This window comes from Hylobates moloch, unplaced genomic scaffold, assembly GCF_009828535.3.
Source record: "Hylobates moloch isolate HMO894 unplaced genomic scaffold, HMol_V3 SCAFFOLD_11, whole genome shotgun sequence".
Classification (NCBI taxonomy): Eukaryota; Metazoa; Chordata; class Mammalia; order Primates; family Hylobatidae; genus Hylobates; species Hylobates moloch.
In genome coordinates this window covers 74,262,478-74,277,303 of record NW_026652286.1, presented here as the reverse complement: position 1 = coordinate 74,277,303, position 14,826 = coordinate 74,262,478, and the positions used below count along the sequence as shown (strand labels likewise).

The 14,826-nt window shown below is 38.1% G+C and overlaps 1 protein-coding gene across 1 annotated transcript in view; it reads left to right on the top strand.

Moving 5' to 3' along the window:
- Window positions 1-9,941: 9,941 nt before the first annotated feature.
- TRPC6 (transient receptor potential cation channel subfamily C member 6) overlaps window positions 9,942-14,826 on the top strand; it is a 129,007-nt gene continuing 124,122 nt past the window's right edge. The window contains exon 1 of the mRNA XM_032167224.2: window positions 9,942-10,616. Coding sequence (XP_032023115.1) covers window positions 10,447-10,616 — 170 coding nt within the window. The 5' untranslated portion in view covers window positions 9,942-10,446. The remainder of the gene's footprint in view (window positions 10,617-14,826) is intronic.

Sequence of the window (14,826 nt, the reverse complement as noted above, 5' to 3'; positions counted from 1 at the left end):
ATGTGATGACTAAGCTGACAGACAGATGTTAATGAGAAACATGGTCCAGCTGCTGCAAATTAGCAAAACCTACCAGGAAGTATCCATCCAGAGGTTCTGTTATGCTACTGCCATGGGGCTGCCTGCAGCCTGGAATCTGGCACTAAAGAGGTTCTGAGTGCCTACGTCTCCTGAGAGGCTGTGGCGCAGTCTGGACCCAAGGCATGGTGAGAGCGGCAGTGACACGGAAGGTCTCCAGCACCCATCAGACAACACTGCCCCAATGCGACCTATTGTTAAAGGAAAAGATAATGAACAACGGTGATGCAGTTGCTGGAAGTAGTAGATAAGGGCGTTAAAGGAGTTGTTATAACTATGTGCAATGAAGTAAAAGAAAATATTAACAGAAAATATCTAAAGTAAAGGAAGATATAGCTTGAATATATATAGAAATAAAGAATAGATATGCTTTTATTTATCCTTATTCTTTATTGTCTTATCCTTTATGTATAAAAAAGTATCCCAAATTTTGGATGAAATATCTGAAATTTAAAAATTTATTTCATCGTCTTAGAAGAATCGAGATGGCAGAGGAAAAGAACAGAGAATTTAAAGACGGACCAATAGAAAATATCTAATATGAAGAAGAACCAGAAAAATAAGACTGAAATAAACTAAACAAATAACATACATGTATTTATTTGGAGTCTGAGAAAGAGACAAGAGAATGGGCCAGAAAAAGATATTTGAACATATAATCACCAAAATTGTATCCAAATTTAGTTAGGCACAGGTTTTCAGGTTCAAGTAACTCTGTGCTTGCTTTTGAGCCATCAATTCCACTTCCTAGGAATTCATCCTAGAGATGTATCTCTGTATTAGTCTGTTTTAACACTGCTAACAAAGACATCCTGGGAAATTTATGAAGAAAGAAGTTTAATGGATTCACAGTTCCACATGTCTGGGAATCACAATCATAGCGGAAGGCAAAACAGGAGCAAAGCCACATCTTGCATGGAGTTAGGCAAGAGCGAGCATGTGCAGGGGAACTCCCCCTATATAAAACCATCAGGTCTTGTAAGACTTATTCACTATCATGAGAACAGCACAGGAAAGACCCTCCCCCATGATTCAATTACCTCCAACCAGGTCCCTCCCATGACATGTGGGAACTTTGGGAGCTACAATTCAAGATAAGATTTGGGTGGGGACACAGCAAAACCATATCACAACCTCCAATAATATGAAAATACACATGCACAAGATTATTCATATATAGCATTATTAAGTTAAAAATATTGGGAACAGTTTCAATGTCCACGCATTGGATATTGTTTGAACAAATTATGATTAATTTTCACTAAGGGACAGCAAAATTTTCTTAAAAATGAGGGCAGAATTTTTGGCCCACACAGTCTCTATTTCAATTACTTAACTCTGTGGTAGTAATCCAAAAGCAGCCATAAAAAAACATATGAACAATTGTGCATGGCACATCAATCAAAGATCATTTACAAAAACAAATGGTGGGTCAGATTTTGCCTGTGGGCCTTAATTTGTAAATCCTTGATTTACACAATTGATTTATACAACAATACGTCAATTTTAAAACAGATTGAAGAGGATCTCTATAAACTGATATGGAGGGATTTTCAGAGGCTGATCAAAAGTGCCAAATCTAGAATCATTTGAGCAGCAAAATAAATTATGATGATAATGGATAATAACCACTTCAATCAAATATCTGCCCATGAATCCATGGATAATGAATGAATGGCAGAAAAAGAAAAAAGTTTTCATTCACTAACCATGCATTCATGAATATAAATGTTATGTATTTATACATATTTGTGTATACATATTCTTCACAGATTATTTCTCTTATATTATTATTATTTTTATATTATATATAATATTATTATTTCTGGGCTCTCTATTCTGTTCCATTGGTCTGGGTGTCTGTTTTTATGTCAGTACCATGCTGTGTTGATTACTATAGTTTTATAGCAGATTTTGAGATCAGGTAGTGTGATGCCTGTAGTTTTGTTCTTTTTCCTCAGGATTGCTTTGACTATTTGGGGTTGTTTTAGTCAGGGTTCTCCAAAGAGACAGAGCCAATATAATATATAGAGAGATATATGAAAAAGGATTTATTAGAATTGGCTCACTTGATTTTGGAAGTTGAATAATCTTACAGACCATCTTTATCAAGTGGGAGAACCAGGAAAGAGATTAATGTGTCTCAGTCCAAGTCCAAACTGTAGAACCAACAAAGCTGTGGTGTAATTTTCAATCCTGAATGCTGGAGAGTCTGAGGGCTATTGGTATGAGTCCTGGAGTTCAAAGACCAGACAACCTGGAGTTCTGACATCCAAGGGCAGGAGAAGGAGGGTGTTCTGTCTCAGGGAGAGAAAGTGAGAATTCTCGCTTCCTTTGCCTTTGCTCCATTAGGGCCCAAAACTGATTGGATGATATGCCCACTCTCATCAAGGGTGGATCTTCCCCACTCAGACCACCAACTCACACGCTAATCTCCTCTGGAAACATCCAGACAGACACACCTGAGATAGCCCGATCATCTAATCAAAACCACAACTACCTGGGCTTCCCTTTTAGCAAAAGAGGGATCAGTTCCTCCTGAAACATTAAGAATAATGCCTTACCTGCTGAGTATACCTTAATCAAGTCAAGTCCAAAGTTAACCATCACAGGGCTTTTTGGGGTTCCATGAATGCTTTAGAATTCTTTTTATTTCTGGGAAAATGTCACTGGAATTTTGATGGAGAGAATCTGTAGATAACTTTGGGGAGTATAAACATTTTAACAATATTAATTCTTCTAATCCCTGAACATGAAGTATCTTTCTATTTATCCATGTCTTCTTTACTTTCATTCTTCAGTGTTTTATAAGTTTTCAGTGTCAAAGTCTTTTGCCTTCTTTGTTAAATTTATTCCTAATTTTTTTTTGTTAACAATTGTAAATGGGATTGTTTTCTTGATTCATTTTTTGGATAGTTTGTTTTTTTTTTAAATATAAATGCAATTGACTATTGTATGTTGATTTTGTATCCTGCAACTTTACTGTATTGTTTATTAGGTTTAACTTTTTTTTTTTGGTGGAGTCATTGATATTTTCTAACTATAAGATTATGTCATCTACAAATAGGAACAGTTTAACTTTTTCCTTTCCAATTTGTATGCTTTTTATTTCTTTCTCTTGCCTAATTGCTCTGGCTAGAATTTCCAGTATACTATATTGAATAGAAGTAGGAAGAGTGGACATCCTTGTCTTGCTCCTGATTTACGGGAAAAGATTTCAACTTTTTACCATTCAATATGATATTAGTTGTGGGCCTGTCATATATAGCCTGTATTGTGTGATGTACATTGCTTCTATATCTAGTTTGTTAAGGGTTTTTATCATGAAAGGATGTTGAGATTTGTAAAATGCTTTTTCTTTAACTATTGAAATGATCATATGGGTTTTGGGCTTTATTCTGTTAATGTGGTATATCATGTTTATGGATTTGCACATGTTGAACCATCCTACATTCCAGGGAAAAATGCCACTTGATCATGGTGTACCATCCTTTTAATGTATTGTTGAATTTAGTTTGCTAGCATGTTGTTGAGAATATTTGCATCAATGTCATTGAGGATATTATAAGTTTCTTTTCTTGTAATGCCTTTGTCTGGCTTTGGAATTAGATTAATGTTGGACTCATAAAATGAGCTTAGCAGTATTTCCCCTGCTTCAGTTTTTTGAAGTAATTTGAGAAGGATTGGCATTAATTCTTCTTTAAATGTTTGGTAGAATTTACCAGTGAAGACATCAGGTCCTGAGCTTTTCTTTGAAAAATATTTTTGATTACTGATTCAATCTTCCTACTTGTGATTGGTCTGTTCAGATATGCTATTTCTTCATAGTTGAGTCTTGGTTGATGGTAAGTTTCTAGGAATTTATTTCTTCTAAACTATCCAATTTGTTGGTGTATAGTTATTTATAATAGTCTTCTAAGGTTCTTTGTATTTCTGTATAAGTTGTAATGTTTCCCTTTTCATTTCTCATTTTAGAGTCTTCTTTCATTTTTTTATTAGCCTAGATAAAGGTTTATCAATTTTATCTTTTCAAAAGATCCACTTTTAATTTTGTTGCTCTTTCATATTGCTTTCCATGTCTCTATTTTATTTATTTTTTCTTTGATCTTTGTTATTTCCTTCCTTCTACTAGCTCTGGACTTAGATTGTTTTTTTTTTTTCTAGTTTTATTTTTTTTTTTTTGAGAAATGATGTTAGGTTGTTTATTTGAGGTTTTTCTTCTTTTTTAATGTAGGTGTTTATTGCTACAAACTTTTCTCTTAGAACTGCTTTGCTGCTTCCCATAATTTAGTAAGTTGTGTTTACATATCATTTGTCTCAACATATTTTTTTGTTTTCCCTTTGATTTCTTCTGTCATCCATTGGTTGTTCAGAAACATGTTTTAAAATTTCCAAATACTTGTGAATTTTCCAGTCTCCTTCCTGTTATTTATTTCTAGTTTCATGCCATTGTGGCCCAAAAAAATACTTGATATTAATTTTTAATTTTTTTATTTTTCTTTATTTTTTTTTGAGACAGAGTCTCGCTCTGTCACCCAGGCTGGAGTGCAGTGGCACGATCTTCTTAAATGTGTTGATTATATGTTTTAAAAAGTTCACCTGTATCTTTCTTTAGTAGGTTTTACAACTTCTTTAATTACATTTGACTTATTAACGCATACTATTTTTGGAAAAAGTACGGGATAGAAATCCCTTATCCAGTTTGATTTATTCCACATTCCTTCACATCTCCCATTGACTTAAGATGTGCTCTTTATCATACCATAAAATTTTTTGTATCCTTTATTCTTTCCCTTAAATTCTTTATATATTTCTAGTTTGTGTGTACCAATTTATAAAATTTTTGTGGTTTTATTAAATCATTCGATATTTTTTACACCAAGTTTCTTTCATTGCTTTTCTTTTTTTGGATTTTTCTTTCTTTTAGATATTTATTTTTAGAAATGTGAAAGAATAAATAGTAGAGAAAAGCCTGTCCTTCTATAGGAAGACATAAGTATTGAAACTACTACATTCTAACTAAATCTATAAATTTAATACAAGTATAATGAAACTATCAGTAAAATGTGTTATATAATTTGATACAGACCTTTGATTATTTTTCAATTAGGTCTTAGTGAAGATTTATAATTTTCTTTTCATAGGTTTTACAATTCTCTGTTAAATATATTTCTGCTTATATTTTATAGCTTTTATTATATTTTGACTATTGCTAATATAAAGGAAAACTACTGAATTTTTAATATTAACTTTTATTATCTGGCACTGTACCAAACACATTTCTTACTTCTAAATCTAACTATTTTTAGCTAAAAATCTTGAATTTTTTATAGTAGACTATTATATAGCCTGTGAAGTAACAGATTTATGTCCTCATTTCAAACTTTTTCATCTTATTTTTTATGTTTTATTTTACTTATTGTTGAAGTTCTTAGCTATGAAAAATAGTAATGATAATGACAAACATCTTTATTTGATTTCTTACATTAATGGAAACATCTCTGGTGTTTCTCCATGTTGTTTTTATCTAAAATAGTTTTCTCTGCCATGTTAAAAATGTGTTTGTTACTCTCAGTTTTCTAAGCTTTTTCTTATTTTCTTTTAAAAAATGAAGAATAGATATTTTATTAACTTTTTGGATCCATGGAGATGATTATTGGTTTTTGAATTTTAGACTTTTTCTTAAAGGACCTTAGTGTTCACTTAATTTTCAATAAGTATATTAATTTTCCTTGTATATGTGGAAAATTGAGGTCCAGGTTGTATTCGAACATGTCCAGTGAAAGAAAACAAAAACAAGACAAAAACCAGCAAAAACAAAACAAAACAAAAAACCAAAAGCAGCTCAGTCCATTCTTGATATGTCTTCATTTACTAAACTTGGGTGACATTGATCTATAAATCAACAATCTTTTCAATCGTCTTCTATTTATGAATCACTCCTTTGTTACCCAGTTCTTATTTTTCAGTCGTGCTGTCAAACATATCACATAATGCTCTTGGTAAACAGTTTGCTAAAAATGTCCCAATAATTCTATCAAAAGAGATATTAACTTAACTTGTTCTCTAAGTGAAACCGTATTAATCACAAGTGATTACAAAATAAGCATATGATAATGTTAGAATTTTGGACAACATCTATGTCAAGCTCAATTAGAGCAAAAATGAAATTAGCAATCTGCAGATTCTTCTATTTGTTTCTGATGGTTAATAACATTTTAGCTGCAAGAGAGATACTAAATGTAAATTATTATAATCCCTTTATTTTAAAAATTAAGAAATTGAGGTTCAAAGATATAGTAGCACCTGCTCAGATTTTACTCAAACTGGAGTTTGCAGAGCACTTTCATTCATAGAGAATCAGCAGCCCCTCTGAAGCTTCTGAGGTGTTTCTGGTTTTACCCGGTTGATTCTACATGTGATAGGAGTCAGGGCTCAGGGTTTCCATGCTTTAAAATATCCAGATGAAATCATGACTAAACTTTCATCTGTATTTCTGGCCAACCAACCCCAAACTGCATTTCCCAGAGAGACTCCTATGTTAGTGGTTTTCCATCAGCAACAGCAACTCACAAACTGCAGCTTTGTGTAACTTTTGAGCTTCTTGAGTCATTAAGCATTTAATGTTTTCTCAACCTTTTGCTCCTAGTGGCAATTTCTTTTCCTTTCCCTTTGGGCTCCTTGCCTGAGACTTCCTAGAGCAGCGGTTCCCAACCCCCAGGCTATGGACTGCTATCCGTCTGTGGCCTATTAGGATCTGGGCCACACAGCAGGAGGTGAGCAGTGGGCAAGCCAGCGAAGCTTCACCTGTGTTTAGTATTTACAGCTTTTTCCCATCACTTGCATTACCGCCTGAGCTTTGCCTCCTGTGAGATCAGCAGAGGCATTAGATTCTCCTAGGAGCATGAACCCTGTTGTGAACTGTGCATGTGAGGAATCTAGGTTGTGTGCTCCTTGTAAGAATCGAATGCCTGATAATCTGTCAGTGTCTCCCATCACCCCCAGATGGGACCATCTAGTTGCTGGAAAACAAGCTCAGGGATCCTATCAAGTCTACATTATGGTGAGTTGTATAATTATTTCATTATATATAACAATGTAATTATAATAGAAATAAAGTGCACAATAAATTTAATATACTTAAATAATCTCCAAACCATCCATCCTACCCCACAGGTCCGTGGAAAAATTGTCTTCCACGAAACCAGTCCCTGGTGCCAAAAAAGTTGGGGACCACTCTTCTAGAGGACAACCGTTTTTCTTTACTCATTTTTCTCCTATCAGCTTTTCAAAACACTGTGTTATATGTATAATATATATATACACATTATATATATTACACACCTGTATATATGTAAAATATCTGTTTTTGTAAAATCAAGCTATTAATCAAACAGTGCAGATATATATAACGAGGCAAAGGTCCTCTCTCATTAACATCTCTTCCTCCACCCAGAGACACATAACTCACCTTCATCCTCACATCTCAGAATTAATGACTGAGTGTTTTTTTATTTCAATAGCATAAACATACTACATAAACATACATAACCTATAATTGCATAGCAATTTCCAACTCTGTAAGAACTATCAGTCCTGCGCTCACCCAACATTTTTTAACTTTAAAAACTGTTGTTTCTTTGTTCACTCAGCTTTCTTCATGACTCCAGATCTACTCAATACTTCCATACTTGATTCAAAAATATATTATTTAATTGTATTTTGTCGTCTTTTTAAATTGGTTTCACCATGTTTTTAATGTAAAGTGATAAAACTGCATAGATAACTATACAATGTGGGAAGTTAGAGATTGAGGCATAATTGTATACCAGCTTACTGATGAAAAAACTGAGGCAGAGAGAGATTTAATAACCTCTGTGAAATCATGCAACTTCAGTTAGGGAAGTGGCCGAAATAAAAATCCAGGCTTTGAGACTTCTGACCTAATGATTCCACTTCATCATGTCATAAGTTCTTTCAGAATCTTCTAACATTTGTACACCACCTTATTCCTTCTGGGTACTCAATAAATGACTGGGCTTGTTGGTCTAGTACTCACTATAATTAAAAAAAAAAAAAAACACGGAGAAAAACATGTCTTATCTTACCACATGATAAATTGATGTCAGAATAAAAGTTTACTGTAGTAATTTTTTCAGTGTGAAGGTTGTTACCTGTGAATGAAAAACAGTGTAACAACAGCAAAATAAATTGTCTCTATTTTTGTTTTTTTTCTTTTTACATGAAAGGTTAACACTTCAACCGACACTACAAGTGTTTAACTCACAAGTGGCTTTAACTCACAGAATTTGAATTGGGTAGAAAACCTTTGAATACTACTTTTCCCATGAATGTTTTCCCCATACTTGGTGTTGCCAAAGAGATTACCTTGGCACTGTTTAACTAAACATTTATTGATTAATTCATTCAAGCATCAAAGCTAATGAATACTTACAGATAGCAGTTGCCACAAACAAATTTTAGGCAGAATATCTTTTTGCTAGGTATAGTAACTAGAAAATTATAAGAATTTTAAATCATGGCTGCACATGTTGAAAGATCAAAAAGGAAAGCTCTTAAATCAGAAAGAACAGACTTCAGAATGATCCAGGGTTGTTTGTTTCCCCAGGGAAAATGTTCTTTTCCAAGGCCAAGAGCATTTTCTTATTTTTTCTATATTCCTTCCATCCATCCATCCCTCCACCCACTCACCCACCCATGCATGCATGCATGCACCCTGCACACCTGTGTCAAATACAAAGCTGGATCCTCAGGACACAGTGGTTTCTGCTCTCTCTGAGTTTCAGTTCTAAATTTAAAGGCAAACTCAGAAGTTTCTAAATGTGTGAGCTCTTTTCCCCTCTATCAAATCGATTGCTTCTTCCCACACTTCCAACATTCATTTTGTTGTCCACCTGTTCATGGGAACCAAAGGCACCTTTGCAGACAGATTTCAGTCTGGCTTTCTTTCATCCAATTGCAATGGGCCTCTGATCTTTTCATGGCTGGCTGCTTGCCATGCATGTCTCAACTTAACTAGCACCTCCTTAGAGGGGCCTCTTTTAACCATCTCATCTGAAGTAGTCATTCACCAGCTGCCATCGCATCAACCTGTTTTATTTTCATTGTAGCATTTGTCCTTGATATTTTTTCATTTGCTTATTTAATTGGTCCCCCTTTCTGCCATGAAAGCTCTATGAGGGCAGACAGGTGCCTCATCTGCTTGTTTGCCTCCGAATTCTGAAATGATTTGAAACGCAGTTGGCATTCATTAAGTATTTGTTGACTTAATGAATGGATTCTTAATTGGCTACTACTGCTTAAAGGTCTACAAATACTGATTCATCCTTGTTGACAAGTTTTTACTTCTCACACGTATGCATATTAATCAGAATTTAAAACTAAGTCTTAAAAATAAAAACAGCTTGGAAACGTGGGAAACATCTGGCAGAGAAATCATTCTTGCATTCGCAGTGATGGAAGGAAAATTTTTTCTCTGAAGTAAGCAGGTTGTTGGCCTCTTTATCGGTATCATTGGAAAATGCTTGCCTATTTTTGTTGGTTTTTTCAGGAACTGGGAACATCTGGCGTTGGGAACATAGAACGTTGTTCATTTTTAAAGCAGAGTCATAATAACTTTATGAGTTGAGAGTAAGAGAGAAAATGCCCAAAGAAAATGAAGGCAGTCTGGAGAAAGAAGAGGCTCGTGTCCCTTTTAAGGAACAGGTTTCCTTAGCTCTTCCAGAGTGGTTCTTAAAGGAAGCTTCCTAGAAAGTCCGCAGTTGGTATCCTTACTAAATAAGCCAACTAAATAGTAGAGGGGAAAAAAAGAGTGCGTGCCTGGCTCCGCCTAGTTCTGGCTCATACCGCCTCCTGAAAGTTGTGGCTACAGGACAGGCTTTGGCTGCTTTCTAGAACGTCGCTCGGATCCCTTTAAAGGTGGGGATCTTGACGGAGAATGCCGGGGGATGAAGGCGGGAGCTGAGGGCTGTAGAGTCTCTGTTGACATAGTAACTCTTCAGCGCTGTCTCCCTTGCTCTCCGCTCTTACGCTTCGCTACCACCAGCGGCCCCGCCTGTGCCCTCTCTGCCCGGGAGCCCCGGACGCATCCTCGCGGGGTCTTCTTGGCCTGACCTGCTCAGGTCAAGGTCCTCTTTGCACCCCCTTAAGTGGCGACTTCTCCCCGGGCCAGTGGGCGAGCCACTTGCGGTGGGCGTCTGCACCTCCTGCCTCATCGCCGTCCCCTGGGCACCGGTCTGCCCAGGACCGGTTCGGCCGCTGACGCGGGCCCTCCGCACCGGGTCCCCGCTGGAACTGCCCATTCGGCTCCCCCGGGAGCGGGGCCCAGGCCAGTCGGGCGTTCCCGCCATGAGCCAGAGCCCGGCGTTCGGGCCCCGGAGGGGCAGTTCTCCCCGGGGCGCTGTCGGAGCCGGCGCGCGGCGCAACGAGAGCCAGGACTATCTGCTAATGGACTCGGAGCTGGGAGAAGACGGCTGCCCCCAAGCCCCGCTGCCTTGCTACGGCTACTACCCCTGCTTGTGAGTGCCGGCGACGCGGGGCGGATCGGGCGCGGGCTGCGCGGAGGGAGGTTGTGCGCTCGCAGAAGTGGCCGAGTCCGGTCCGCGCGCGTTCTGAACCCGCGTGTGTACCTCCTAGGACGGTGCTGGGAGGTCCGCGAGAGCCAGGGCTGGGACCTGAGTGAGTGGAGGGGCGCTCGGGGAGTGGGGGAGGCGGGGGTGTCTAGGTTTGCTCCTCGTAGGTACGCATGGATATGTTTGCCCACGAGAGTGAGACCGCATAGTACCAACACCATTGCAGGTGATCAGATGGGTGGTCGATTTCTCCAGACCCCTTCATCCTGTGCTCTCCAAGAGACAGGATCGCTACGTAACAGGCGTGATCTGAACAGGGGGCTGATTCAGATGTGCGCCCGGGTGACTCTTAGCCTATGTGGGAGAGATGACTAGAACTCCAAGGGTCGGAGCCGCCTGAGTGCTGGGTGCGCCCGGCGGTCTCCACGCTTGGCTTAGCGTTTCGGGCTGAGCGCTCAGGTCCTTGGACCGTGGGACAGCCAAAGTTAGACCAGGACCTATCCCCGGGCCTGGGGCCTTGGAGTGAAGACAGAAATAGAACCAATAGCCCTCTCCACCGGCGGCGCGAAGCTTTTAACCAGGGGCGTCTGGGGAGACGAGCTTGTTAGGGGCTGGGAGACTTACGGGCTGTAGAAGTGAGGGCGTCGGGGTCGTTTGTTGGGCTGTGGGTAACTACAAGCTTTTGTTTATGAATCTAGGGTTTTTTTTTTTTTAGCTGGGTGGGTGGCGGGAGGGGAGGTAGGGAGTAAGCAGAGTGGACTCCAGAAGAAAAGACTCCGCTTCCCCGACACCGCTGTGACCATATGTGCAGCGGGCAGATAGCATTTCTGTCCCATTGCCCCTTTGGGTGATTGGGTAGTCAAGTTTCCTGACTTGTCACATCTACCCGCAAGCGGTTTCCCGAGGTTCTCAGCTCTATAAACAGCTTTAGTTGGAGGAAGGATTCCTCCCTATAGGCGCCTGGCAGACCCTCTTGATAGATGGGTGCTGTGTCAGGGCTGCCCAGTCTCAAGGCCTGCTGCGGTGCCCTTTTGAAGTAAGAGGTGAGCCCCAGTGAAGGGAGCATCTAATTTTTCTCAAAGATAAAGGAAAATAGTTGGAACTGGTTTCATTCATCTGTGTGCTGTGCAAGTTAAGAGCATTTACAATTATGTATATATTTTTCTTTTTAAAAGTTCAAGACATAATTCCCATACCATCTAATTCCCCCATTTAAGTTGTACAATGCACTATTGTTTAATATATCCATAAAGTTGTACAGCCACCACTAATATCTAATTCCAGGACAATTTCATCATCCCTCAAAGAAATCTTACACTTGATGTGTTAAGTTAGAAGATATTTTTATGTCTCATAGTACAGACTTTTCCAACTTTAATGGCTAGCATACAAATCATCTGGAAATCTTGTTAGAGTGCAGATTTTAAGAAGGCAGGTCTGAGGTACAGCCCAAGATTCTCCATTTCTGACATCCCTCAGATGATGACAAGGTTGCTAGCCCATGGACCGCCCTCTGAATAGCAAGGTGATATATGACAAGAAGAAACAAGAATAGAAAGAAAAATAAATAAATCTTGGATATTCTGAAATGCTGCTATTTTAAAATTTACTTTGAAGGTGTAAGTTTAAGACGTAGATGGAATTTTTATTGGCTTAAACTTGAGATCTCCGATGTCTGAGGGTTATAGGTTTGGCAACAATACCTCCTGGCTAAACCAGGTGACTAAAAATTTATATGGCTTTTTAAAAATTAGACTGTTCCATGAACAAAACGTTTTTTCATTCTATTATCCCTGTAATCACTTGTCGCTGTGTCTGTCAAAAAACGATTTGATTAAAAACCTTGTGGTTATATATCAGTAGTGAGAGAGACTAAATAAAGTATTAATTCCAAGTTGTCCTGAAAACTCTTCCCAGTGCTTTCTTCAAATGTGGCTTACTGCCTAATTTGTCTAATTCTTGTTATTAGGTTTTTTAGCTACAGGTTCTCACTATGTTACCCGGCTGTCCTCAACATGCAGTATTTAGTGAATATGTATTTTTCTCCCTTAGTTCAAGAATCCTGGACTATTCTTAATAAATAGAGCTGAGCAGCAGAGTGATGAACAGAAATATTTTAATGTGCTTCAATTCATAACATCCACCTTCTGCATGATGTCAGAGGTACTATAATACATGTAAGAGTGAGCCATGCTCTAGAATTTGAGTTTGGTTTTATATGAATCTATTATTTCCGAAAGGTTCTATAGTTACATTTCATCCACTGTTTTCTCTGACAAGGTTTTAAGTTTTTTCAGTTGAATAATCAACTAATGGAAAAATTTTAACCAAGAAACAAAAGTACTTCACACCTATGATGTATGAGAAAGAGCTAAAGAAAATTACTCCCTCTGGTAGAGTACAAATCAACTCTTCCATATGCTTTAGACTTGTGATTTATACAATTTCATTTTTTGTTCAGAGTGGGAGGTGTTTCATTTCTGAAAGTGGCAATCACTAGTACATTTTAGATATGAATATTGCCATTTCTCAAATCATTGAGATCTTCCCTTATAAGATCCCAAGTCTTTGTAAGTTGTCATTTCTGTGAAATACATTTTATGACTCTTGCCAAAAATTTCTGTTTCATAGTTTTCTTATTTAAAAAGATTTTTTACATATATTTATGAGGCTTTTACTACTGAGAATTGCATATTTGTGAGCAATTATGTGCAATAAGGCCTTAATAGTTAAAGTAGTAATAAGTTGAAATGGTGTTTAGAAGAAAATGACTCAGATTTTCTCTTTATTTAACTTTCAATAGCAAATGAATTAATATTCTCTATTGTGATCAATTTGTAATGGTGATTAGCAAGAAAGGCCCATGTCCTGCCAAGGTCCCAGGAGGCATTTCAGATTTCCTTTATTTAGAACTTTAAAGATATGTTTACAGTTCTTCACTTCTGAACTTGGGGAACAATCCCAGACATCTAAAAAGTTAAGCATTTCTAAAATCTCAGGATCTGAAAACACAGTCCAACTAAACTTTCTGCTTGGGAAGGAGTAATTGATTGATTATGAATAATGAAACAGTAAACTGTAAACTAAAGCACTGGCAATGCAGCTGACTGAGACAATCTGAAAAATTGATGGTTACAGACACCTAGCAGTACTGGATAAAAGATTTTAAATGATTTTAAAACATCTCCCAATTTTGTGAAAAATAAAAGGGTAATCTACCATGTGCTAAGAACAAAGACATTAAAAGCGAGTACAGATTGTGAAGTGATGATGTGGTTGTCCTGTGAGTTATGCGTCCCAGTGACCAAGGAGCATGGAATCTAATGTCCATATGAGACAGAAAGAAGGTAAACTCTTGGTGCCAGATGAGGCAGAGAGCTGGAACTGAGATACCCTTGTGCCCTGCATAAAGCCATTAAATAAAAATGTAGGCTAGAAATATATGCCCACCAGCATACAGTGAGAACAGGAAACTTTAATAGTAGGAAGAAAAGAACACTCCCCCTTGAGAATATCTTTTTGGGTTTTTTGTTTTTATACCCTACCTAACTAGCCTAGAAATTTTCAACATGGAAAATACTTCTGAGGCTCCTATAAGAGTAAAACACAAAATCATTATGAAAGACTAGTATCAGGCCGGGCGCGGTGGCTCACGCTTGTAATCCCAGCACTTTGGGAGGCCGAGGCGGGCGGATCACGAGGTCAGGAGATCGAGACCACGGTGAAACCCCGTCTCTACTAAAAATACAAAAAATTAGCCGGGCGTGGTGGCGGGCGCCTGTAGTCCCAGCTACTTGGAGAGGCTGAGGCAGGAGAATGGCGTGAACCCGGAAGGTGGAGCTTGCAGTGAGCCGAGATCGCGCCACTGCACTCCAGCCTGGGCGACAGAGCGAGACTCCATCTCAAAAAAAAAAAAACAAAATCATTATGAAAGACTAGTATCAAGCATCTAGACTGCCTAGGCTTTTCAAGAAGAAAGCAAGTCCTGCTAAAGATACGCTTGCTATAATGAATAACAAAACACACAAGGAAACAATCGACCAAGAGTGAGAGTCAGTGGACCATGGACTCAATCGACCATGAGTGAGTCGATATAAGACATGCGGTAGTGAGTGGATTTTTTAAAAAGTTGAGATAATACAACAACATGAAAAAG